Below are 27468 nucleotides of genomic sequence, written 5' to 3' on the forward strand. Positions count from 1 at the left end.
TAAATAAATAAATAAATAAATAAATAAATGCGTCTGTATTTTATTTTCACTTCAATGAATAAATTGAATCAGCTCCTCTATCGGAGTACTAAACTTATATATCTTGTTGGTGCAGGTAGTATAAGTGCAGCAAGTAACCGCTGGTCTCATTTTCCCCAGCAGATGGAGCCCTTCGTCTGTGTCATCACATAAAGGTAAAGGTAAAGACCCGATGCTCCTCTAAGAAAAAAAAGCGCTCAGGCTGGCAACAAATGGGTTATTCACATTTATTTTTTCTAATGGTAAAACTGGCTCCAATGTCACACACCTTAATATCTGTGTTATTTGTATTTTTAAAATGGTCTTCTAGCCAATGTATTGCTTCTTTGCTTCTCTTGTTTTTGTTTGTCACTGCAAATGATGACCCAGGAGGCCCTCGACAAAGATTAATGAATCGGACTGAATATCGGTGGCAGGCCCATAAACTTGACTCTTGTCTCAACTGTCATTGCATTCCGCACTTCTTCTTTCTGACGTTAGATGGCGCAGATTTGCTGGTATGTAAACACGGTGACGCTGGCGTAATGCAGTGGAGAAGAACGTCGACGTCATTTTCACAATGGCGGTGGCAGGCTGAGGAGCGGCGTATATGTGTGAGACAAGCGGCTCGTATTCATTACAGGCTTACGTTGCATCGCCCTAAGTCGTGCACGGCGCCCTGAAAATGGCCCTAAACCCCAGTCCGATGGGGAAAAGGGAGTCGGATTGCTCCGATACGGGCAGCCTACACCAGGAAGGTGGCGAGCCCCAGAAGACTTCAGCCGCCACCACGGCCACAGCCAACCAAAATGGCGATCAGCCTGGCTATGGAGACTCTGTAATACCCGAGCAAGATCCTTCCGAGCGGCATAACAGCGTGCATTCAGACGCCCGGAGCTGGAGCGGCTCCCCCACGCCGGGCCAGAGACGAAGCGAAGAGCGGCCTCGGAAGCCTTTTCAAATCCCGAGGAAGAAAGAACGAAAAGGTGTTGCCATATCGCTGCTAGTTGGAACAGAGCGTGTAGAGTTGCTGCCGCCGCTACTTTTGCTGCTGCATGTTGCTAGCCTGCTAACTAGCCCACTACCCGCGGTAACTGACAAAATGCTAGTCGTCCTGGATCGAAAGCGTACTTTTGCAGTGAAATACACACACGCACACATACACAATTGGTTGTGGCTTGGTTCACCATTAAATTGGCGGCCTGTGTGTCTCCAGTGAAGACGAGCAGCGTTGCTGTCAACCTGCCTCAAAAGTTTCTTTTGGAAAACTGCCATTCCAAGTTACCCAACCCACTTTCTTCGGTTTGTTTAACTTTAACCAGCCTTCTTGACCCGTCGAGGGTTAATAATGCAACTGCGAAGGTCAAACATTGACAATGACACCATTGCTCGGTTTGAGTTAACCTTCCCATAACAGCACTGCAAGTATTGCCACATAATCAAAATGGGGATCCCAGTTTTTCATCAAAGAGTCCAACACACATTCCCAACCCAGATCTCCCTAAATTTGAAAGGGCAAAGTAACCCCATAGGCTGTAGTGGTCACAAAGCTTCCTGTGAATCATCAGCTCTTTGTGTGTACTGTACACAGAAGAAGGCTTCATCAATGCAGCCATACTTCCCCAATTTATCCCGTCGTGTATGAAATGGTCACTTATTGTGCAAGAAAATGAAAATCTTATTGTTTGCCTTTGACTGTTTCTACGCAGAACAGTAATGCTAACATCAAATCTAGTGTTTTACCTTTTTGTATGTTTGGGTGGTCTATCTTTAAGCCCTCTGTGATTCTGTGTTACAATTGTCGATTGTATTGGGACATTCTCTTTGAACATCAAGATGGAAGGTTGCTTGTTTACTGCACATTACTCACTTCACTCTTTGTGACCTGCTAGTTGTGTTGAACAAGATTTCCATGAAACAAATGTTCAAATGAAGTGTTTTGTAGAAGATTCCACCTCTTGACTGCAATAGCGCCGTGTTAATCCACATAACCTCCATTTGTGTGCACAGGCTTGTACCAGGTTCTGCCACCCGACAGCCGTGAGTTTGACAACCTTGTGAAGCTCATCTCCTCTTTTTATCTGGATGCGTCATCGAGAGGAACATTCTCCTACTGCAAAGCCAGGCTCATTCACAATGAGCTTCTGGAGAAGGAGGTTGGTCCATATTTCAGATCAGGTTTCACTGTAACAATGTGTTTTAACAGCAGTGTGGACAGAAGGGATTATTTTGTGACCTCGTAATCCATGGTGGTCTTTTTGTCAGATTTATTATGTGCATTGTGTGATGTTCCGATTTAACCTTCTCTCGACTGTGTTTCAGTTCATCGAGAAGAGGAGAGAGATGAAGCAAGAAGGACGCACGGAACAAGAACTGACAGAATCGTACTGTTTCTTGTATCCGGAAAAATCCAAGGTGATTTTGGCTGCAGATCCTTGTTTATGTATCAGAGGCTGCAAAGTGGACAAGGGATGTTTTTGTTGCTATGATTTAGAGCTTTACATCTTCCTTTTCGGATGATAAACAAGCACTGGTATTTCTGTTCTGCGCCATAGTAGATTATAGAATACTTAATTTAGGCTTTGAGGCCCTCCACATGAACAAACATGGTGGCTAACTGCCCGTATCTCGCAGAGCGAGGAAAATTTGCACGTGTGCATAGCGAATGTTTTCTTAGTTTTTTCGCTGGGGTTCGTTCAACTTTGCAAAACGTTTGCCAGACGTTTGCCAACAGTTTGACCATTAAAACTGTCTGAATGTCTTTGCGACCTTGAACGAACCCTGGCAAAACTCAACAACCACCATGTGCACAGCAAACCTCAGTGAAGTACAGGCTTAAGGCAGCAATGGAAGACTAAAGTTTAGTCTGCAATACATTGCTACACCCGCTTGAGGGTCACTATGAATTTGACACCTCGAACAAGGAGGAAGAACTAAATATTTAAGCACCAAAGCTGTAAACCAAGCCACCTCATTTGGTTGAACGAAAGTCAATGCTAACTTGTTATCCGAAATGTTATTTTTATGACTGCTTTTATTGATGTGTGGTTTGCTGCTGCGGTACTGTTTCAGTATGGGGTGACTTTACAGCCATAAATTATGAAAGTCATTGCTGTGGTCTCATGGCATAAATGTCCCCTTGAATGTTTTAGCTTCAATGGATCTGTGAGAAGGGTTTGTCTGTTGGACACTCAAAGATAACAACAGTAGGAAATGCATCAATGGGTAAGTAATGTGACTGCATTAATAAGATGCCTGCTTTATTGCATTTGTGAAAAAATAATTCTCGATCCAATTCCTTTTCCATTGTAGGTGTATATCTCTCCAAATTCTCTGATTTATTACAAATCAATCCGTTTGAAATTGGTTCAGCTGGAGACATGATCATTTTTAAAGTTATGAGGGTACGTATTTCATTTTTAGCGTACGTCTCGACCTTCTCAGGATCCCAAATCTGACTTGTTGTTTGGTCCTTTCAGGGAAGAGTAAAGCACATCCACGAGAACATGCCAAACAACGCAAAGGAACCGACAACCAAGTTTGACTGTCATTTGTCCAAAAGTGCCAATCGGGTTACATCGTTGCTGTCTTACAGAGCGTTTGAGCTCACCCAGGTATAAACTTCATCAATTGAAAGACTCCGTTTTCCGACTTTTAACACGACTGCCTTTTTGTCTCCAGCAATATTTTTTCGAGTTTGCATTTGAAGAAATCAAAACACGGCCCAGGCAAGTGTTCCCCTATGCTGTGGTTTCCTTTCAGTACAAGGGCAAGGATGCTGCAGCCACTTCTTTAGCGACACACAGGTAAAGCATTCCTTGACATCTGTAACATCTCCCCTGGGAGTTTTTTGTCTCTTAACAGGCTTTGTGATTCTCTGTTTGATAGGCTTGGTGTTGTTTCTTCAGAAGGAAGTCGAGGTAAAATGTTTATATTCGTGAATTGGTATTAGACTCAGCAACGCATAACTACTTTTTGTTCTATGTTAGTGTTCTAAGTTTGTCATACAAGACCAGGGGAGACCACACTTTATTATATTTCTCTGAAACTTAGACGGAATAGAATAGATTAAGAATGTTCAGTCCAGACAGCAGCTGCACACTTCTAACGCACATCCTTCAAAAAAATCCATAAATCTAAAAGCAAGGCCTTAATTGGCATTAACATGTCTTAAAGTCTTTTAAAAGTTTTGTAGCTTTTGAATTTTACGGAAATGTCGGCTTTAAGGTTACCTTTTTTTAAATCGAAATGGTACACTTGCGGATGAAGCAAATCCTCTTTGATTATGACCTTGCTCCCTTATTTTTCTTCACCCTTTAGGTTAAGAAGAAATAATCTAGGCTAACTGGGTGACTCAGTAGCTTCCTTGAGGTTTGCAGCTGCTAAAGCAATCGAACTTGCATGTCTAGAGAAGATGTTGTCCTGCGGCTCCTGTTAATGTTACAATGTTGAGGTCACATGTGTTAGGTTAATGTCTATTGCTTAAAGCCATGCAATCAATGTAATGCACAGCCCTGTTTTGTACTGTTTGAGACAAAAGTTCTATTGAGCTTTTAATCTGCTTTCACTAGATGTTGAATTTATTTTATTTTTTTCAAATGGCAACGTGCATTTGATGCAATTTCAGTGCGGCGCTGCTATTCTGTGTGGAGTGGTCCACTGGTTACCAAGGGCCAAGAGTTATTTCCAGTCCGTTTACGATCATCCTCACGGGCCTATCTACCTTTCAAACTGTGAGTATACAAGAACGTTTCTTTACAAATTGATATCATCCAGAAATGTCTTCTTTCGAAATTTATGTAAAATCAATTACTCTGTTCTAGTTGTAAAATGACAATGTATTTACTTTATTTTTATCACGGTGTAGTTAAAAATAAATAGTTCACAAAAAGAGAATAAATACACACTAAATACTACAATATACGAATATATGAAAACACTTATTATGAAGTATCAACACTTTTTATAGGAAATAACTTCCCAGTGCCTCAGTATTTTTCCATACAGTGCTATTAATGTACATCATGGAGACAGCCATCCCATAATGCAACATGTCTTCTGCTTTGCATTATGGAATGCGATAGTCATTTGCACTCGCTGTATCCATGGTGATCGTTAAACAATGTCACGCAATCAAAGGGCTGGTTCATCCCTGGAAGGGCATTTATTCACGCTGTCAAATAAATCAAAAATATTTTTTAAAAGTTGATTCTATCAATTAGTTCATTGATGAATTGAATAATCAAATAAAATGTTGTTTTGCATTCAAATGTATAACAAAATCATTTCCCCCAATTACTCATAATTAACTAATCATTGTTAATTTGGTATTAACAATGATTGCAATGATTAAAAAACCCAGCTAAACAATAATTAAACAATATCACTTGAATTGGATTGATGTACTCACCAAAGTAGATGTTTGCAAAGGTTTTATTTTGATTATACACAGCGATAAATCAGTCTGTTTTCATAAATGACTACAGAAATCAGAGCATAATTACACCAAGAAGGTGAAAAAAAAACACTATTGAGACAATTTTAAGTTAAACAGTGGCTCCAAACAATTACCTGATTATTAAATTAGTTGTCAATTAATACATTTTTAACACATCTAGGTATTATTTAGACCTCGGGTTTAGGCTACTAACACTTATACTGGTAAAATTGAATTGCTTGTTCTTCAACAGTCCGGAGAAACTTGAAGTGAATCAAGGCATGCAGCTTGAGCAGGTGAAGAGAAAGATTCCTGCTGTGCTCTTCTCTTGGGACACCTACAGTGCATCACGGGAAGGTCAGCCAGCACAGATTGTGCAAAAATAACATGGAATGATGAGTGCTAGCTAGCTGTTTGAGCAAATTTGATCAATCATGTGACTCAAAGATAATTACTTTGCATTTCCCAATGTGTTTCCATTTGTTGTAGTGGTGAAGTATGGAATGTCATGCAGCCTTTTTGAGGTTATAGAAGGAAAAGGAAAACCGACCAGTGGCAGTCTGGTAGCACTAATAAACAAACTGGAGAAAGACCGGATGGTGAGTCACCCTTTTCTACATGTAATGTTGCAAATCACAAAGTTGAACTGCCAAAATGATGAGGATTTTTTATCAACCTCTCTTTTAAAGCAAAAAAATCCAATGCAGGAAACACTGTAGTTCTAGATTTTTTACTGCGGTATTTAATTTGTGCCATTGTAAGCTCGCTGCACACCGAGCGATGCGGCCTAAAGTAAAAATATAAGTCACAGTCTTCAAGCGATTGAGCACCTCACATCAAACGAAAGACAGAGAAAGTGTGACCTTGTATGGAGTTTTAAGGCTGCACATGCAGAAATATGCACTGGATTGTTCTTTTTTTAAGATTGAATCACAAAAACATGGCATGATTGTGAAGGAAGACGCAAAATGGCGCAAAGAAAAATAACAGGATCACACAAATATTTAATCTTGCTTTTTTTTTTTTTTTTTTTTTAATAATATATAAACCCTTGTGTCTGCCCTCTTTTGTAGGTGCTAGTGAAGTCCCTGTATGACCGGGGCTTTCTCTTCCTGTTGTCTTCAGCACAGATGGTGGAGTCCAAAGGTGCCAGAAAGCCTTTCTTTTTTTATTGTATTTTATGTTTTATCTCACATTTCTCTACTTTCCGTTTGCCTCCTACTTGTTACCTCCATTGAGGATTGCACTTTTAAAAATGTCCGTTTATTTTGCAGAACGGCGAGCGCGGGTTGAAAAGAGCCTGCAAGCAATATTCCTCTTTCATGAGTCAAGGGCGGTTTTCAAGTATTGTGAGTTATTCACTGTCATTTATTTCCATTTCATGTGAGCATCTGGGGGAAGCTCTGGCAAAGTAATGGAATGCAAAAATCTTGATTGAGGATTGTGTTGTCTAATGTAGTAAAAGGTTATTTCAGGGCTGTTTAGGTACAGTCTTCTTCAAAGTTTTAGTCAGAACAATATAAACTATAGCTTGATATTATGCCTAATAATTTTTGTTTTTGTCTTTCGCAGCGTCCCGACTATCAAAGTCAGAGGCATTGGCAGCAGAACCACATGCCATTTTTCAACCTTTGGAACGGTTCATCCCTGCCTTGCATTACGCCTTTTTTACACTACGCCCAAATCCAGGCAAAGACCCGAGTTCCGGTGTGGAGCGACAAGCCACGGACTATTTAAGTCGCGTCGACTCTGGAAGAGTGCGGCCATTCATTTTGCCTGACTACAAATATCATGTGGATGACAGGCCATATACGGTTCCTTTACCCAGGCCCAAAGGGAACATGGAAGCCATGCTGCGGACTTACATTCACAACTCATCGAACTACACATTTCCCATGAACAAGGCGAAGGACATCATTGAACAGATAAGCAACCCCACACCTGTCGCTGCCCCAGTCTCTGCAGAATACAGTCCTGTTTCTGACTGGGGTGGTTCTGACCGCTCTGAGAGATTGTCAGAAAAGCCACCACCAGAACGACTCGCGCAGGAGAAACCGGCCACAGACGCCAACAGACAGGGACCAGTAGTTGCCCATGCAAATGGTGCCCAGTTGCACCACGAGTCCCTCACTGAATCCCAGCCCCAGATCCAGCCTCAGGCACAGACACAGCCACCAAAGGTGCCGCTGTCACAGGGCAACTACGATAAAGACAAGATGAGGCAGTTATTGAAACTAATCCAACTCCACAAGAGAACACTAGTTAAGGACCCTGGTAGGCAAAAGCAAGATGGAGCCGTTGAGTCCAATAACCTCAAGAGAAAGTTTGAAGGTGATGAACGAGGAGACAAGAACAAACATCAACGCACAGATCTTTTGAGCAACGGCGAACCCAGCCGGGGTAAGGAAAGCTCTGTGATGAAAATGTCTTGTGTCCTTTTTGCCTCATTGGCCAAGGAGAATCATTAATTTCACAACAGTCTGTCAAAAGAGCGACATTGTTTTTGTGTGTGTGTTTGTCTCCGAGTGGTAAGTGACATGCAACAGAAACTTAACTTTGTCGTCAGTCCACACAAGGTATTCGATTTTTGCACAGCAGACTCAGACTTTTGTTTATTTTCTGGCCATTGTCTGGACAGTACCTATGGTCTACATAATTTCTAGTTATACTAGTGGTTTTGTGTGGACAGGGATATTTTATGATATCTTTATTAATAGGGGCACCAGCGGAGGAGACGGTAGAAGACGGCGGCCACAGTGAAAATCTGACCAGAGTAATGGAAAGCATGGGTATCTATGACACTGACTTGAGGGCTTGTGGCAACACCAATACAACAGCAGTTCACGAGACCCAGCGTCTCCTCAAGATACTGCTCTCCACTCTCAACAAAGCCGTCGCTCAGGGATCAATATCTGTGAAATCAAACCATGGTGAGCAGTCAACGGGTCCTGAAAAGTTGGAACAGGCTGTACCAGCCTCCGATTTTAGCAAGCAAAGTGAGCCTGCATCCCAGACGAACTACACGGAGGTAAGATGGGAACTGTTGATTTTGACATTTGTTACCCTACAGCGCATGCTTTTGTAAATCATGTCAACTACTGATGCGTATGCTCTTTTTAGGAGGATATGGACTGTAGCCCTGGAAGTAGTTTTAGCACAGGCTCTCCAGTGGACCAAGCTCAAGCCTCAGCCAGCACAACCTCTGCCATACCCACAAATGAAGGTATAGTGTCAATTATTGGATTCACAGTACGGTCCATAAATACTGGGACATCGACACAGTTTGTTTCTCTGATTGCCACCATAATTTCTTTGAGATAAAACAAGTTGTGCTTTGCATGCATCCTTGAAAAACGTTTTCCAATTTGCTCTCTTTCAGAAAAGCCACAATCCTTACCTGAACCTGAGCCAGAGGCTGTGGCGATAGAAAGCCTCGAGCCGAAGATGCCCTCCACGCTTGATGTGAAAAAGGAAGCCCTGGTGTTATCATTAGCAGAGGAAGTTCCTTCCAGGCCCTCTATCAGCTTGGACACCATACTCAACCAGGAAATGTACAGCCTCACTTCGGACATTAAAAACATCATGCGGAGTCATTGCGTCACTTACACCGTGCAGCTACCTCCAAGACTACCTCTGTCCAATTCCTTGCAGCATAGGATCAGTTTCTCACCCTTGGTCATAGATCACGTCACTCCTGTGTCCGTGCAGGAGCATGTCAAAGCACTTAGTGAGCAGATGGAAAAGTTGGTCCCGGTCCCACCGGTTTTACCCAAGGCCCCTTCCCCGGAGCCGGCTGAGGCGATTCCAGATTTATCAGTGCCATCATCCGTGCAAACGTCTTCCAAACCTGAAGTAGCCCAACCCCTGGTGAACCCCAACTCATCTCAGAGTAGCAATCAAAGTCCTGCAAAAGAGGCAACAGAAGGCATGGCAAAATCAGATCCTGTTCCAGCAGAGATTGTAGAAGAGGCTTATTCTCCCTCCCAGATCCCCCCAGAAGCAACAGCAAAATCCCAAAAGCCCACCTCTGCGACGTCCTCCGGCACGGTTGAAAGTGCCTGCACTGCCAACGGCATCGGTACGGCGGGTCTAATGACGGGCAGCCTCATCGGTCAGCTCAAACCAGAAGTTTTCAGCAGCTTAGTGGAGATCTTCAAGGACGTCACCAAGAATACAGTCAAGTTCTACATCCATTCCGGGGATGAGGGCGAAGAGAGCACTGTCTGCAAGGAGATAAAGGTACAACTCTTTCTTATGAAAGCAACACAGTGCATACAGCAAATGCGGTGTAAAACGACTTTCATGGACCGCTAAAGGCACCCTGCGTCCCACTAGCGGTACTCGTGCCATGCCTCGAGAGTCACTGCAATTAACACATCCAACATCACACGAACAAAGACAGTTCAACATTGCAAATGTGCCGTCTGTGTGATGGTTTTGTATGCTGGCCATCGCTTGCATGTTGCTACAGTTCCAATTAGCAAATGATTATGTTCCTGTTTGTCCTGAAGGAATACTTGAAAAGTCTTGGCAACAACGAGTGCACCCCGCAGATGTTTCTGGAAAACAGCAGCAGTCTCGACAAACTACTTATCATCATTCAGAATGAGCACATTGCTGCACACGTGCACAAGGTAATATTACGTCTTGGTGGTCTCAGCTGCGTGTATGACCCCCTTTTTTAGGTCGCATTCAGCACTGACGTGACTTTATTTCCACACCCAAATGTTCCTCTTAACTTGTAGATTCCGGCACTGGTGTCTTTGAAGAAATTGCCTTCAGTGAGCTTCGCTGGTGTTGACACTCTGGACGATGTCAAGAACCACACCTACAATGAGCTGTTTGTGTCTGGTGGTTTCCTGGTGTCCGATGAGTTTGTCCTTAATCCCGACCTCATCACACAGGGTTAGTCCTTGTTCTTCATTTGTTCTTTTTGTAAAGTTCAGTGAATAACTCAATATTTTTGTCTCTCAGATCGCTTGCAGGCATTGCTGAAGTTCTTGGAGGAGCAAAGCACACCTGAGCAGCCCTGGCAGTGGAAGGTTCACTGCAAGTCACAGAAGAAGCTTAAGGAAATGGGCCGGTCAGTTTGAGCTTAGGGATGCACTTCTTGGGCTGTGAGCTTTGAAACAAGAAGAACATTATGGAAGTTGACTTTTTTTGTATCATGACATAGGTTGAACACCAACGCGATGGGGCTACTCAACCTTCTGACATCTTATCAAAAGAAGCACCTTGTCGAGTTCCTTCCATACCACGAGTGCGACGCCCAGTCGCGCCAGGCTCCCGATCTCGACTGCCTGATAAAGCTGCAAGCTCAGCATACACAACAACGGCATCTTATTTTCATCACAGGTAGCTTCATTTTGATTTGAACTCAAATATTTGAATATGTATTGTGGATGAGGCCCAGAAAATATTTTGGTGAATTTTCTGTGAATTTTTTTTTTGGTTTGGTTTTTCCAGAGAGGCCCTTTGAGATGTTCCTGCAGTATTCCAGGAATGGAATAATGATAGCGAGCATTGACGATATTATGAGTGCTTTCCACAGCCTGATTGGTTCTATCAGTCAAAATGAGCTGCCAACGCCCCCCTCTACTGGTGGGTACTTCCATCAAGAGCAGTGTCCCGTCTTTGCCTAAGCGTTTGCTGTATTGTTTAGATATGCATCTGAATCACCTTGATTCTTTTTTTCTCTCTTTTAATTTTGACCTCCTCCTGTCTTCTCAGTAGTGAATGATGAGTGTGAGGGAGAGGAGGACATGTCATTAGACTCCGATGATGGTGAGACGGCCGCCGTCGTCGATGGCAAAGAAGAGAACCCCAAAGTGGACGCGGTGATGCCGCCACAGCCGCCCCTCCCAAACATGGAAGAGTTCCGTCCACCGCTCCCCGACCAGCAGGCCACCCCTGATGAAACGCCGCCGCAGGCCGACTACAGCGCTCTCAAAACTGCCATCTCTCAGTTCAAAGCTACAAATCAGTTGGGCATCGGGTCAGCAGATCTGGGAAGCACATCTCCTGGAGGTTTTCCTGTCAATCCCCACCAGAGTTTCTTGTGTCCGTCTTCGTCGTGGTCATCCTACACCGGCTCATCCAGTTACGCGGCCTCCCCGGCCTATCCCGCCTCGCCGTGCAGCGGCAACCAAGAACAAGAGTATCGCCCCCCGGCAACCGTGCCAACCACGACGCCCCCCCCTATTGTCAACACCTCAGTGGGACCTCTCGCCAATCTAGCCATCCTTCCGTTAGAGGTCAAACCACCTCCCCCGCCTCACCTCATGATGCTCGGTCACACGTATGGCACGGACCCCACAGCAACTGGAGTTTCCGGAACTCCTCCGCTTACCCCCTCCCTCCCGTATTTAGACAACAATGACACAGTCAAGCAAAGTTACATGACTGGCATTCCGAACATCAATACTAGTTGTACCCCAGCACAACATGCGGATAGGACGCTCAGCGGAGCCGGGGAGGGGAACTGGGGGCCGTCGGGGCCTGGCACATTTCCAACGGCAAGCAATCAGGTTGCGGTTCCGCCTGGCCCGGTTGACCCCACTGTACAGCCAAAGAGTGGGGAAATCCCCAGCGGCGGCAAGGCCACTTGTCCGAGTGGCAGGACTCAAGTAAATTGCACTGACAAACCTGGAGCTAATGTGGGTGTTCCCACAGTAGCTACCAGAGGTGCCTCAGGAGTCAGACCTAAATTTCCTCCGCAGCAAATGTGCCGAATGGGCTATGGCAATGTAGGTGGCAGGATGCCTGTGCCCATGAATCATGGCCCTATGAGGGGTCCTATGGGTCCTGGGCTGTTTCGGGGCAGAGGAGTTCCTCCGGGTGGACTTTGGCCACGACCAGGACTGGGGCGAGGGCATGAACGGCCAGATGGGCCTGGAGGGGGTCCTTGCTCTTGGGGTTACCCACCAGGCAGAGGTGGGACGCAAAATTACTACACGGACTACACGTACTCTCACAATTATGCCCCTGAGTAGACAATCAAGTTGTTTCAAGGGGTAACACAAACGTCATACTCCAGAGACTATTAGAACTGGCTGAATGTATATATATATCTATATTTCCTTGTCATAAACTTTATTATTTGAATTGGTAAATAAGGATCCTGGTTTTCTACATTAATAAAGAATTGATACAGGCAGTGCCGAGTGTCCTACTGTCGTGTAGACTGTATGGTATGCACACTTTCCTTGTGAACTGTTAAGACGTGCAGTTCAAACCACTATATTTATATTTGCCAACAAATGCTATTGGCCTTTCAGCTTCTCTGAATTTACCTTGTAATTTCTGTTTATTCTGCTTTCAAAACTGTTTATGGACAAAGGAAGAAGATATTTTTTTATTTAATTGACTACCATTTCACTTGCTTAGTTTTTTTTCCCTATTATGCATTTGGTTGTCCTAAATTCTGTGAAATAAAACATTTCAAATATTGGTTGGGTGAAAATGGTGTTAAAGAAACCATTAAAAATACTGTATACTGAACAGTAAATCACAGTGGTCTTGATGTTCTTATGCCAGTGTGAATGCTATATTTCTGACTGGACTGAGATGTAGATAGAATGTTGTATGTGCCATTCTACTAATTCCAATATCTTCTACAAATTGCTCAAATGAAATAACAAATCTTTTTCCCCAGCCCTAAGTTGGTCACATCTGTACTATTATTGAGTTGAGGGTAGTTTGGAGTTTTTTTTTTTTTTTTTTTTAAACTGACTTGTAAAGCCTCAATTTAGTTTTCCATAAAGTACGCCAGATGGCGCCATTTCGCTATTAAAGAAAATAGGTGAGCGTTCTTGGGAAAATAATTATCTAAACCAACTCCAATTATTTGATAGCTTTTATTTTAGTAATATTTAAAACAGATATTTACTCCATCCCAGTCCTTTTCGGCGGGGGAAGACACATCGCAGTGAATTAATTCTGTCTCACACAGCTCACTAGATTTGTTATGTTATAATAAAATATGCAGAAATATGTTTAATATATAATACACAAGTAATTATATTGGATGAACAAATTCTCCAATGAACAAATAAAATAGAAGGTGCTTTTTCTCAAGAGTCAAGCTTGATCTTTCTTTTGCAAATGTAATGCATATATATTTAGAGAAAATACATATTTAATGGTTTCTGGCGCTGATTTTTACAAAAACAAGTCATTTAACAAACGATTAGCTTGCGTTCATAAATGTATTTATTTATGTAACCTGCAGGTTAAATCTGTCCTATTAAGACCCTTCTACACCCTTCTACTCCCTTAACGCACATCACTACGCCTGTCCAACTAGGTCCCTCTGCTGGTCAATTGTTAATACTGCAGTTGGTTCACTATTTATGGTACAGGTACTGCTATCTGGCAAAACATTATCTTGGTTTTGTGAAATACCCCCTCAAACGTTGAACAAATTCTGTAAGGTTGATCCCATTTCATTATTATTAATAAAGGTTCAGGTTACATTCTTCATAGAAAATTGTCATTTGGTTTCTTCAAAAATAACAGCAACAAAACAAAAATGACAGTAACATTCATAGAAACAAAAGTTTATGGTTATAAATGTAATAATCATCAATTTAATAATTATTCCGGTGAAACGTCATATCCTCAAATACAAATTTAGTCATTCAAAACTAATTATTTTTGTATCTATAACCAGCTGGGATTGACTGACCCAAGACAGCTGGGATGGGCACGCCCGTGAACCTTGTGAGTCAGAAGCGGTTCGGATGGACTATTTTATTTCTGCCACATGTTCTGCTTTTGGATGTTTGTTTGCCTGTCGTGTCACTGTTTGAGGATTTTGCTTCCACAATAATGAAATGTGTGTTTCCCTCTTCAGGATTCTATGCATTATCAAGCTCTTCAGTAGATTGTACTAAGACCTAATTTAATTTTTATAGCCTCTCTATCCAGACTGTCTAGTTCCTGTACCTACTACATACTGGAACTTGGAAAAGTGTCACTATTTTGAAGTTAACTCTGTGGATACTCAACTGTTTGTCACTGAACCTGTCAAGATCAATATTGAAAGTAATTTCCCAGTAGTCTAGCGGTTCAGTGTGCTACACTTGGGCCCCTTTGATTGTGACATTTTCACTAACAACCTGTGCTAAGGATAGGTCCTCCCTGACATCCTTCATTGACACCAATTACTATTTTTGGTCCACAGGCTAATTATGATTTACAGGTGGTATTGTTATTTTTTTTTCTCTTGTCTTGGTGCATCTGCATGCTTCTATGAAGAGATCTAGTGTTCCACTGTGATGTTTCTACCTCTTCTTGTCAGTTGTCATCAGTACTCTGCTGATGAAAATCTCACCTATCTGGTCATTTCCTCTGCATTACTCTCTTCTATTATGTGTCCACCTGTTGTCATCCTTGCCTGCTCATCTCCACTGCTGTTCTGGGCTTTGAGCTGTGTTCATCTGGCTCACTGTCAGCTCCAAACTATCCTAGATGGCTTTGGTTGTACTCCCCGGGCATTGATTCAATAGCAATTACATTGTTGTGATTGTCGTATTAGTAGCTATTGTAGAAATCCCATGCGTTTGTCGTGTGGGACTAAGTAAAGAAAAGCATAGATGATTTATTTCGTACCTCTCACAGACAAGATTCACAAAGTGATGCACATGGTTATCACGTCCACCTCACAGTTCAGAGGTCAATTCAGCCCTCCCTATGTGGAGTTTGCATGTTCTCCCTGTGCCTGTGTGGGTTTTCTCCGTGTACTCCGTTTTCTTCCCACATCCCGGAGGGAGGGATGGATGGATGGATGGTTTGTCTGAAATTTTCCATGAATTTATGAATCAATCATCAGTCGTTACCTCCCACTGTGCATATTGTCACTTTAAATATAATGCGGAACCTAGACAACGTAATACGTATTAATATTTCGTTTAGGAATCCTCTGATGGGAAATAGCTCTGATCAGCCTACTAGATTGAAACTCACTTTTATGAATATTTGATCACTCTCCGCGAAAGCGCTCCTGGGTAATGACATCATTAGATCTTAATCGTAACATGATTGGTCTTTGTGAGACCTGGTTAAAACCTAATGAGTTGTTACCGCTTAATGAGGCCTCGCCTCCAAACTTTGCGAGCTCTTATGTCCCATATGCTCGTGAGAATCTGATCCCAGGCTGAATAACGTCTTTAAAACATTGAAAGTTTTTGTCTTGCAATTCACAGCCTTGCTGTCATTTTATCTTGCAGTTTTTTTCTGTCCCCCTCGGTGCTTAGTCTGGCTTTTTAGATGACTTTTCATCATTTCTGTCTGGCTTGGTGACTCATGCAGATAAAATAATAATTTTAGGTGACTTTAATATTCATATGAATCTCACGTCAGAATCACTTACCATGTGGCATTTTAGACAATAATCAATACTTTTGATTTTACGCAGGCAATAAATGAAGTGATGTGTAAAAATGGTAGTATTTGGTAAGATTTGGCACTATGTTGAGGCATGTCAGCCTCATTGTCATCGTCATGACCCCAATCAAACTTATAGCAGCCGTAATATTAGTTCATCAAACACTTCTGCACTGCCTTCACTACCGCCTCTGGCAACTGCTTCCTTTTCTTCTTATATCGCTTCGATTGATAATCTCACAATTGATTTCAATGCTGCTCTGTTAAATAAATTTGACGCCTTTAAGACAAAAAACTCTTCCCAGGAGGCTTACTTCATGGTTTCCAGATGAAACACGTCTTTCGTCAGGCATGGTGCGACAGCCTACAGAAATACAAAGTACTCATTTTAGCTGAAACTAATTATTTCTCTTGACTTATCTGTCTCAATAAAACAACCTTAAATACTTATTTGATACGGTATGCAAAGCCAACGCAACAGCAGCCGACCTCTGATATCTCGCTTCACTCAGTCGACAATTTCATGGAATTTTTCGCTCGAAAGATTCAATCCATTAGGAATCACGGTGATCGTTCCAAAAACCCAGTTAAGACCTGCGATTACGGGAGTTCATATAAGGCCGAAAATCATCTGACAATCTCTCATTTAAAAAAAAAAATAGATCCCTTGAAAGGCTTACATAACTGGTTATGCGTAAATATAACATTAGTTTTTTATTGTTATGTCGACAATACTCAATAGTATATGCCGTTGGAAATAACAAATCCGCTTTAATCTTCAGGCATGTCTTGCTAAGATTAAACAATGGATGTCTTTCACTTTTTTTTTTTTTTACTTCTTACCCTTGATCAAACCGAGAGGCTGATTGATAATTGGCCCAAGTGTCCAACAGCCTCCTTTGGTGTAAGTAGTGGCAGGATTTTTAAAGCTGGTCTCCTTCTGTAGCAGCCGGTACATCACGTTCCCAATCATTTGTTTAAAAAAAGACGGAGCACACTCAGTCACTCACGAAACGTGAAGTGCCACCCTGAATGAACTTTTCAAAAATTCCAAGGGAAGCAGTAACAAATACTCTTGCATTTAGTTAAACTACAAGTTGGCCAATTTGACTATTGCTTCTACTCTCCCTCCTCCCAAGCTTGGGTAGACGACCGACCCGAAAATTGATGTCTGGATTGTACACCATTACGAGCTATATAAATAAATTTGACTTGACTTAATTTAGTGACCGTGATGGTAGGTTTCTTTCCAGCCCAATTAGTAGTCATCCACACCAATAGACTTCCAAACAGCACTAAGTTTTTCACTTTTCCTCCACAACTTCATTACGTGGTATATATGGTGACCCTTGAGCTGACCTGCTTGTTGGAAACTAATGAGATATGCATAAAATAGTCAAAGCGAGACACTCAACTGGCCACAGAGGTGCTTGTGCATTTCGGTGTCCTCATTAACGGTTTAAAATGTCATGCTAAAAAAAAAAAAAAAGATTCACAGAGCATATGTTTATTGGCAATAGGATGTTGATGAGTTGCTTGTAAGCTGTTCAAGGAGAGTGATTTTTCCACCGTTCTTTTGACTATTAAATATTTTAGTTTTGCTGGGACAAAATGAGTTAGGATATTCTGCCGGAAGGGGAGCGTATCAAGATATGCAACAAATCTCTTGGGCTTACAAGCCTTTTCCTTTTCACAAATTTAAATCCAATTTCATCAGATCATTGACCACCGGGGAAGTAGCTTTTGTTCACTGCACTAGAGCTGATAGGACCTTTCTGAAACAGTCCCACTGAAGACATGTGTTGATGGTTATGTGGGGCACAAGTCCAGAAAAAAATATTGATTGGCTTGTTAATTAGTGTTGCTGCATAGAGAACAAGTTGTTCTGTCAATAGAACTCCGGGTGTCATGTGACTATTGCATTTGTTTACACAGCCATATTGGCAGTATAGTACTTGTATATACTCAGCCAACATGTGCAGTTGTGCCCCATGTGGGGTGAATACGTGTTTCCTGGGTACCAAGTGGGTAAGGGTTTCATCTGGTTTTGCTCCTGGGTTCCACCAGGGGCACACCTATATTAGCCCACATTGTCTTATATGGGTTAGAAGTGGGCAAAGATGCTGAGTTCCGCACAAGCTCCATATTGGATTTATGGGCATGGGTATCGAGCTAGGTAAATTTTGAAGTATAGTGTAGTTTTGGTATGAGCAAATAACAACTCAAAGAACTTTTGATTATGATTCATATCCATATTTGGGCGGGGTCTCTGCCGAGCTCTCAAAGTTCAGTCTGTGGACTCTTCTGAGGAACACCAAAGTCCGTGTCTCGTAGAACTCATACTCCAAGTGAATTAGAATGGAATTAAAGAATGAATGAATTAGGTGTACCTGTTGTGTATTTGAGTGTCTAGCATCTGTGAAATGTGCAAATATCTGCCACAGATGGCTGCTTCGACTTGGGGCTTTGTGACACTTTTGGCGGTTCAGTAATTGCCCCAGTTGACAGCCGAGTCAGCCTCCTCACACAAAGGCAATCGAAACTTGTTGTTTGGAGTAAAACTTCCCTTTCACCTTTAATTAGATTCCCGAATAAAATTATTTTATTTTCTTTCCAGGCTGTGTCAATGAGGGACAACAATTACTCTGGGAAGGGAATTGCATTATTAATTGATGCCCAGTGAAGTGTTTCCTGCAGGAGGGGCATCATTCAGCATTAATGGGTCATTGCTATACGTCTGGATCTTTTGTTATCCGTTCAGGATCATTTAGAAGAAGCAACCCCAGTTTACAGCGTTCTGTGATCATTAGAATTTCTAATGAGGATTGAAAGCCACTAAAAAGCTTGCGAGTCTGAAGAAGGCGAGTGCTAATTCTGAGTCTAGTAAGTGTGACAAACTCTAACATACTTGTAAAGTACATTTCACCTGTGAAATGAAAGTGAATTTGATTAAATTGGATGAGATTTGATCAACCAACAATATAACTGTAGCATTAATAATAATAATAAAAAGGCAGGTTTTTCTTTATAAAATAAGGGCAAAAAATAATTTGAACTCCTTTTCCTCATTAAATGTGACCAATAAGGTCCCAAAACAAACTGAATTAAAAAAATATTTTAAGAGGGAATGCAGAAACTTGCATAAGTGTGCAGTCAATAACCCTTTCAAAACCTAAAAATTGGCAGTATTAGGGTTTTGAAAGGCCATGTAAATTTCTCCTTGGCGTTTTAGGTTATTTTCTACCTTGACAGTGAAAAGTACACAATTCATAGTATATATACACATAAATATCTGTAGGTCTGGCGTGCCGGAAATACACAAGCAGAGGTAAACAACCATGGCAAACCTCTCATGCAGTTACACACAGCCCAACATTTTTGAGGAAGGATGAGAACAACTACTTTTTTTCTCGTGGTGAGTGATATGAATATAATGTGCTTTATTGACAGCAGAAGAAAGTAACAATGTACTCTGAATGTTTCACAAACTGAAATATTGACCTTAACCTTGACTGTAAGAACTGGGATGTGCTTCTGTTCAGAATGAGCCAATCACGGTGGAACGGATGTTAAATGGGAATCAGCAAACATCTTCCAGCTTGTAAAGTCCCTTCTGATTAACCGCCCAAAAAGTAAGAGTCGGCTCTTTCTGACTTATCAGCCTGAAGGTTTTCTGTGATAACACTGACTACTATTTCATGGCAAGGCAAGGTAGGGTAGCTTTATTTATGTCACGTATTTAATAAACAAGGCAACGTTCCAATGCATTTACAAAAGAAAAGAACTAAAGACATTTAAAAGCAAGGTAAAGAAATAAAAGTATTGTACAAAAGTTTCCTAACACATTTGAGAATGCAATTTTATAATTTTTTATTTTCTTATTCTTTGTTAGACTCTAATCATAGGTATGGGAAAAGAACATCATTTTTAACCTGGATTTAAAATCATTTGCGCTGACCTCACTTCTGTTGGCAGCTTATTTGATTTGAGTGTAGCATAACCACTAAATTCTGCATCACCATGTTTGCTTTGAAATCTGGGCTCCACTAATTGGCCTAGGTCTGCAGACCTCAGGGTTTAGATTCCATTAGCATTTCGGTAATATAATCAGCACCTAAACCATTCGGTAAGAATTAACTTAAAAGTCTATTCTAGAGCTGGCTGGGAGGTGAGTCTAGGCCTTTCTGATGAGAGTAAGATGTTCTGATTGCTTTGTTCCGGTCAGAACATGAGCTTCAGCGTTCTGAATGAGCTGTAGTGGTTTGATGCTCTTTTTGAGGGAATCTAGTCAGAAGATCATTACAATAATCAAGGCTACTGGAGATAAATATGTGAATCAGCTTCTTCAGGTGTTTACTAACAGAAATTCTGTTTTCCATGTTGCAAAAAAAACCCACATTCACTTTAGTTTTGTTTTTTGTGTGATGAGCAGTGTTGTCTTTATGTCAAACATTTTGAAATTGTGCCCTAAATGTTCGGCCTTACTGTAGTTTCACTGCACCGTTACAAAATCTCCCAAACGCATATAGAAAAAACGTGTTATTAAAATTGCAATTATCATCCGGTTGCACTCAACTAAATCTGCTTAGAAGCTTTTGTGCATCCGCTGACTGACAATTTCAACCATTTGTGTTGTGCTTTTCAAACGTCTCGCTGCCCCCCGCCCCCACCCTCCTGCTTTTTTTTAACAAACCATGTGACTTTCAGTAAAGTAGTTTCTGTCGCAAGGTTAAATGAAATGTTTCATTTCATCCTATCAATCCCATGCTGCCTGCACGGAGGTTAATCACCTGTCCCCTGCTTACAATCAGTCCAACAGAAGGAATTACTTTCATCATATCCTTTAGGTTCTGTTAATAAGAAACAATAAATCCAGAGGCAGCTGCGTGTGCTGTGCCACAAAGCGGAGGCAGATTAGAGGGATTTAAAGACAATGAAACATCGCACCTGCTTTTATCCCAATGTTAATCTTCTACAACCTTAGGTCACCTCATTGCACCATGCAATATTTGCAGAACATGAACCAACGCACATGGGAGGGGGGGGGGGCACATTACATAATGTGATCAGGATGATGCTTAATGTTTCATATGAGGCCAACAATGTTGTAGCATGTCATTGTGAAATATGTCACTCATTTGTTGATCATTTCTAATTTGAATCATTTAGAAACCACTTAGTTTGAATGGAACCAATTTATTAAAACCAGGAACAAGACTAATTGCTTTTTAACATGACAATGACAAAAATCAGCGAGCAATCATGTCAAACAAGGTAAACAGGAATGGAAGAAGCTCACCTTAAGCTCACATAAAATAGATTTGATGAGTATAATTAACAAAGTCGTTTTCTCACTGTGTTGATGAGGCTCATTCAATGTCAGTTTAATAAATGTGCTTTCTAATGTTACAGAGTATTCAAATCATGAGAATAAAACTGCAAAATTCCTACATATAGGGCCTTAATACTCTTTTGTATCTTTAAAATGAGGTCAATTACACTTTCAAACACTGAATGCAAAATCCATGACTTGGCTGAGTCTTTCGAGTGAGCTGACTTAAAGATTTTGAAGACTGTTGCCGTCGCTCCGGCATGCTTTTTTTTCCCCCTGGCTTGAATTGCTAACAGAAATTTGAGTTACGACCACTAAGTTTAAGATGGGGCAGCAAATGTCACAAGCAATAGATTAGCAGACAGTGAACAGTTCTTCTAAAAAGCACTTCAAGCTTTTTATTGCCACTTCCAGTTGAAGTCTTCTGGGAAACTAAATGCGAAACATAGGGAATTGCAGTTTCTTATGAAAAAAAACCACTAGCCTAATGCTAATAAACTTTAAACAGTCAAAGTCAAAGTCAAAGTCAGCTTTATTGTCAATTTCTCCACATGCCAAAGACACACAAAGAAACCGAAATTTCGTTTCCCCCTAAGACATGGCTCACAACAGACAAACAAGTAAACAAGTATAACAAAAGCGTGCTGAATAAATAATGAATAGTGAACAGTCTAGTGAAACTAGCATCTATGTTGCAACAATTATAAACCTCATTTGCAAAAATGATTCTATCTTAGATGAAGTGGCAGATGTTTGTCAATCAAATAAGGAGAAGCTCAGCTCCGACTTGAACAAATCGTCCAATCGTCATGCAGAAATCGAGCGTCTCGGCCTACCCATTGCCCCCGGAGATTCGCATTCGATGGGTGGTCCAATGACCGTACAGCTTTACGCAGAGCAAAAACCCATTCTTTGAAGCAATAAATGCTCGGCGTATGACTGCCTAAGTGCTGCGGGCATGAATGAAGTTGAGTCAGTTACCTGTGATAAATAGCTGATTCTAAACAATAGATTAAGTTACTCAAGCGCATATTTAGTCAATAAAATGTATACACAGCAGTACATATTTCACCACTTATTTTTTTCGTTCGAGTGGGAGCTTCCCTTACAGTCGCTTAGTGGTCAAATCTATATCTGGTATGTCTTTATGTATTATACTGCTCCTTGGTGGGCAAAGTGTACACAACTACCATTGAATTATCATGAAGTTGAATTCATCATAACAGTTGAATTCTTTGCATTTTATTCAATTATGTTTTTTTATTTGTACTTTTTTTTTTGATTTCATAGGTCGCTGGAACCGAAAATTGGCATTTCCATTTATTTCAATGGGGAAAGACGATTTGCAATGCATGTTTTGATTTGTCACAAGACAAATTCAACTTCTACGTGAAGACGCCATCTACGTACATACAGAGAGTTATGTTAAGTATTCATCAGTCATTCATGTTGGGGCCATGATTTCCATTATTGGATTAATCTAGAGTGATGGTCACCGGAATTTGTGCACATGCTTGAATGCATTTAGCAGCTGTGGTTTGTAAATACTGCTACTCATTGGTGCGCATTAAATTCAATTGTATTGCACAATGACTGACTTTTCTCAGGCTCTAAATCACTGAACCTTGGGTATGGCTTACAGTCAAGTCATGGACAGATGGCAACACAGACATTTACATCAAATGTAAACACTGACGCCTGTGTAATTAGATAGACACTAATTTGGTTTTTGATCACTTACTGTACTTGCATCTTGGAATAATTTCCTCAAATCAGACAATGATTGACAACAGAACAACCAAACACTGGTTTACCTCATCACACATGCAGAAATAGCAAATGATATTGCTGTGCATACATCCTTAGTGAGACAAGTGAGTAGACCGACCACTGAGCTCTTTTAGTTAGATTATATCAGCCATTAAATTTAGCACGGGCGGGTAGCCCTCCTGCATGGCTCCTCGTTAGAATTTTAAAGCTGCACTTTTTAGTTTGTGAATTTTCATGCGGGTTATACAACGATAGACGTTCCATTAGACATAAAAGGTCAGTTTTGAATTGGGGTTTGCACATAATTCCAGGCCCTCTCCCATGAGCCTGGTTGTTTCACATGATTTTGTTTGACATGAAGGATTACACCTAATCCAGTTAAATATGGATACAGCGTTTGTTTCAAGATTAAACTATAGGCTCATAACATCGAGATGCTTGGAAGGAAAGAAATGATTTGTTCTTTTGCCTCTGCTGAATGGTTCCCGGCCCACCTCTATATTGTCTTTCATGTCATGACTTAATGCTTTCATGCACGACTTCACCTCCTTTCACCCCCTTTATTGTACAGTAGTGTGTAAATGCCATCAAATAATATGCACATCAAAAGTACAACCAACCTTTGGTCTCACATGACAGCTGCTTGAAGCATGAGCCAGTTCTATTCACGTGTTGTAGTTATATTAATTTCATAGGGCTCTATTTTTACGTTTCTATTCTTTTGTCAATTCTGCAAAACATGCAGCTTGGACCCGGTGTCACATGAGTGCAAGCTGGTGGAGCTGAGAGAGGGAGGTCTGTGCTGCTATGGGAGTACTCACAGCCAACCATTCAGAGAAACTTGCCTCATTCCCTTTGTAAATACTCACTTAGACCTGATCTGAGCAAGCATAGCTTTAGATCAACTTTCTGCCACAAAATTGTCACTCCGCCAGGCACATCTCTGACGACACTCCCTATGCTGCGCCGGTAAGCCCAACTTGGCAGAGAATGGTCTGCCAAGTTGGCAAACAAACACAGCCAGCCTGTTCTTACAGAAAAATTAGGATCAAACAGCATTTTTGGGCATCTGCAGATGCGCTGTCTAATGAAATTGAGCCTATTCTGTTCAAAAATGTGTTGTTTGTAACCAAATCAATTCAAAGATTTACAAATGACGTGATGACGGGAGGGGGATTGCCTGACTCGCCTTTTTTTTTCTTTCCAGACAAAAAGTGACAATTCTGTGTGGTTGATTACAGCATGATTTGCCTTCTTATTTTTAAAATTACGTGACTTATTCTTAGTGAATTAATCTTGTACTGTGCATGCAGTAGTCTGTAGTTTTAGCAACAGAGAATGCAGTTCATTAAAAGTCATTTATCAGGGGCACTCAGAGCATTTTTTTTAACAGTTGCTAATAGAAACATGTGCCATTTCTCGAGTCACCCTTGACCATAATTGCACTGCACCAAATCATTACAAGGTGACCTTAGGAGATGATGATGGCTCGATTGTGCTCACTGTTAAACCCTACGGCCAATTTGAGGAGCTAACAAGAACAAAGCAGAAGGAACTTTTATGCTTGTTAACAGCAGGTGACATCCGGGAAAAAAAGGTGACTTTGCGTCTGATGGCCTCAGTTTTTGTTCTGGAATCAGCTTTCATGTGTCCATTCAGGTCCTTCTTCACTCAGCATCGGTTGCATGAATGCCACATGCTTGTTAAGGTGGCTTTTCCCTCTGTCTGCTGTGCAAGAGGAGAAAACAGGCATTGAATTCTCCGGTTCGTATGTTGCAACGGGGATGACTGGAGGGTTGGGCTGCTTACAGCAGCTGCATCTGCACGGGGTAAGGTAGAGGTATACGAGGATGACGACCATCGTCACCACACAGCCCAGCAACGTTGTGTAACCCGTGCTGAAGGACCCCACTTCAGGCAAGAGCACGGTCACGTTTATTTCTCTGGTTGCGTTCAGAGCCTCTTTACCATCCACTGCTGTACACACATACAGGCCTGAGTCGTTGACCTTGGCTGCTCGGATCTCCAAAGTACCATTGGCAAACATGCTCATGAGTGTGTCATCAATGTTGTACTGAGTGATGTAGCCCTGGCTGGGCGAAAACCATATAAATGAGAGATTGGCGCTACTCAAGGATGTTTGGCAGTCCAGACGCAGCCGTTGACCCTCGGAAACTAAAACCTTGGAGAGGAGCACGGTCACCGGAAGCGACACGGCTTTTTCCACGCTGCAGTTGTTGAAAAAGCGATTTTGTCGAAGGAACCGGATAGATGCTCGGGGTTCCCCATAGATGGTGCAAGTGTGTTCGTCTGTGAATTCTCTCAGAGAGGCGTACCCTCGGAGATCCCAGTGCCAGAACATGCTGTACATGGAGCAGTCGCAAATAAGGGAGTTGTTGTGAAGGTAGAGCCCCCGCTGCACCGACCTAGGCAATGCTTTCACATCTTGCCATGGCAGATGAGTCATAAAGTTGGATGAGAGATCCAGCATGGCCAGAAAGGGGTGACTATGGTCTTGGATGGAGAAGAAAGGGAAGTGTGTGATCCGGTTGAGGCTGAAGTACGCCTTTTTCAAGCTGCTCAGACCCGTCAGCGTGCCGGCTTCTACCTTTGTGATTTTATTGTTAAAGAGAATGAGCTCCTCCAGCCTCCACAGTCCCTCAAAATAGTGCTGCTCCACCGTTTGGAGCTTGTTGGAGGACAGGTCAAGATATCGTAGGCTGGAGGCATTCTCAAATGCCCCGTTGGCCAGGCTGCTGATCTGGTTGTGGGCCATCCAGAGGTTTTCCAGTCTGGACATTCTGCTGAAGCTGCCCGGACCCAGCCAGGACATTTGGTTGTGACTGAGATCAAGCGTGTTGGCGTACAAGGGCAGTGACTTGGGTATCTTGGTGAGACCGCTGGAGCTGCAGCTCACTGTGTCGGACGTGCAAAGACACATAGAAGGGCAGGTCTCCTTACTTGGGGGAAGGAGGCAGAGGAGCACCAGGATGAGGATGATGCGATTGATTCTGGCGATCATGTTTCTACAGCCAAAGTCTTGCAGATTTGAAATTCTTCCAACTTTCCCTGGATGGATGAGAATCACATTCTAAATAGAATAATTGCTGAGGCAGCATTCATTACAATCAAAACAAAATGTTTAGTAGTTATTCTTCTTGCTCTCAAAGTTGTGTTGTCAATACAATCTAAAAAGAAATGTTTTACCTTAAAGATGAACTTGTCTTCTCAGTCGGCATCGGATGACTTCCCGCAAGTTTTGAAATGAGGAAACTTAACAAAAGGTCAAAAAGTTGAAATGTGAGCAGTTTGTCCTCACTTAATCCCGCATGTAATAGGAGAAAAAAAAAAAAACAGAACCATGACTTGGAAAATAAACTGTCAATTGACATGAAAGTCCAACTCAGCACAGCTATTTTCTTTGATGAAATAGCATCCCCTTCGTGAATGCCAACAAATGTCGGTGTTTAATTTTTATCTGCTTCTCTGAGCCTCAATCCCGAGGCGGTGTAGGAACAAATTCATTGCTCCCGCCTGATTTCTCAGCTTCAAGTTTAAGGTCCTCCGACTTGATCTGTCCGGGTCCCAAATGAGACTGCCGCTTACCAAACATTCTGCATTGCTTTGTGGTGTAGAACAAACACGGCGGTGCTCTCTTAATCTCCCACAATCCCCTCCTCTGCCGCTGCCGCCTCCTCCTCCGCCGCCGCCGCCACCACCATGTCTCATTTCCAGACCAGCCTTGTGTCTCCTTCTCCCGTCATTGAGTAATGATGCCGCTGTGGCCCGTTCTCTGCGGCTCACAAATATCAGCTTTCCTCACCATATTCTATTAATATTAAGCTCCATTAAAATTTGAGTGTTTTTCTCACGAACAAACTTTGCCCAACAGTTAAGAATTCCTCATGAATTTTGCAGCTTTTGTGTTGGCCTTGCATTGATAACTCTGGGGAGATATAACATGACAGCCATGACTTGTTTTTTATTTTTGTTTTTTCAAATGCCTTGCTGTCAGTATTAAAATTCAAATTTTAGTTTCAATATTCCTGATATTGTCTTCGTAGTGTATAACTGATCAAGCACCAATTTAAAATGTCTACTCATCTAAGCCCTGAATCTCCTGCTAGAGCTGTCGAGAGCGGCTACTGATCAAGGTGATGATAAACCTTTTTAGATTAGTTCATATCTTTTTTCATTCTAAAACCTCCCGCATCATCCATCTGTGATTTGCTGTAATAAAACCTCTCTGATCGAAGGGTTCTTCTACCTGACTGTCTTTTCTATTTTTAGTGTGTAGGGTTGATAGTTATGCATGCGCACACCTTATCTGTCTTGTTGAGTGCATCTTATTCTCTTCTTTGGAACGCCAATCATCCAACCCTCAACTAGAACTTGTGGGTTTGACTCGATATATGCTGCCCGTGTTGCTTGGTCACGGTGGTCGTGATAGCTCCGATTTCTGTCACAGTAAATTAGCTTTGCCTTCTAGCAGCCACCTCCTCATTGGTACAACCCCCCCACCTGC

At 41.9% G+C, this 27468-nt stretch overlaps 2 protein-coding genes and 1 long non-coding RNA gene across 4 annotated transcripts; 2 read left to right on the plus strand and 1 right to left on the minus strand.

Annotated features, from left to right (window-relative positions):
* The first annotated feature begins 559 nt into the window (after positions 1-559).
* On the plus strand, positions 560-12962 carry tasorb (transcription activation suppressor b). Of its 2 annotated transcripts, none has more exons than XM_088368991.1 (23): positions 560-1004; positions 2029-2174; positions 2341-2433; positions 3171-3243; positions 3331-3422; positions 3498-3632; positions 3700-3824; positions 3907-3938; positions 4646-4751; positions 5709-5812; positions 5945-6054; positions 6529-6601; positions 6730-6804; positions 7028-7855; positions 8173-8483; positions 8576-8678; positions 8835-9694; positions 9967-10089; positions 10201-10360; positions 10430-10538; positions 10632-10810; positions 10922-11056; positions 11186-12962. In XM_088368991.1, exons 1-23 carry the CDS (start codon positions 704-706, stop codon positions 12445-12447), a joined length of 5535 nt encoding a protein of 1844 aa, XP_088225117.1. In that variant the 5' UTR covers positions 560-703; the 3' UTR covers positions 12448-12962. The 2 variants fall into 2 exon arrangements, with proteins under 2 accessions (XP_088225117.1, XP_088225119.1); XM_088368993.1 differs by having other exon boundaries at positions 11189-12962.
* Positions 12963-14152: 1190 nt separating this feature from the next.
* On the plus strand, positions 14153-22731 carry LOC148401788 (uncharacterized). The gene is made up of 3 exons (XR_015857036.1): positions 14153-14176; positions 19384-19473; positions 22464-22731. It is a non-coding gene; the product is annotated as an uncharacterized LOC148401788 (long non-coding RNA).
* LOC148401789 (amphoterin-induced protein 3-like) lies at positions 21054-26548 on the minus strand. Its single transcript, XM_088368383.1, has 2 exons — positions 26151-26548; positions 21054-26012 (listed from the first exon to the last, which is right to left on the minus strand). Exon 2 carries the CDS (start codon positions 25963-25965, stop codon positions 24580-24582), a length of 1386 nt encoding a protein of 461 aa, XP_088224509.1. The 5' UTR covers positions 25966-26012; positions 26151-26548; the 3' UTR covers positions 21054-24579.
* Between the last annotated feature and the right edge of the window lie 920 nt (positions 26549-27468).

The sequence above is a fragment of the Syngnathus floridae genome, chromosome 2 (assembly GCF_059516105.1).
Source record: "Syngnathus floridae isolate MCC-2025c chromosome 2, RoL_Sflo_1.0, whole genome shotgun sequence".
NCBI lineage: Eukaryota > Metazoa > Chordata > Actinopteri > Syngnathiformes > Syngnathidae > Syngnathus > Syngnathus floridae.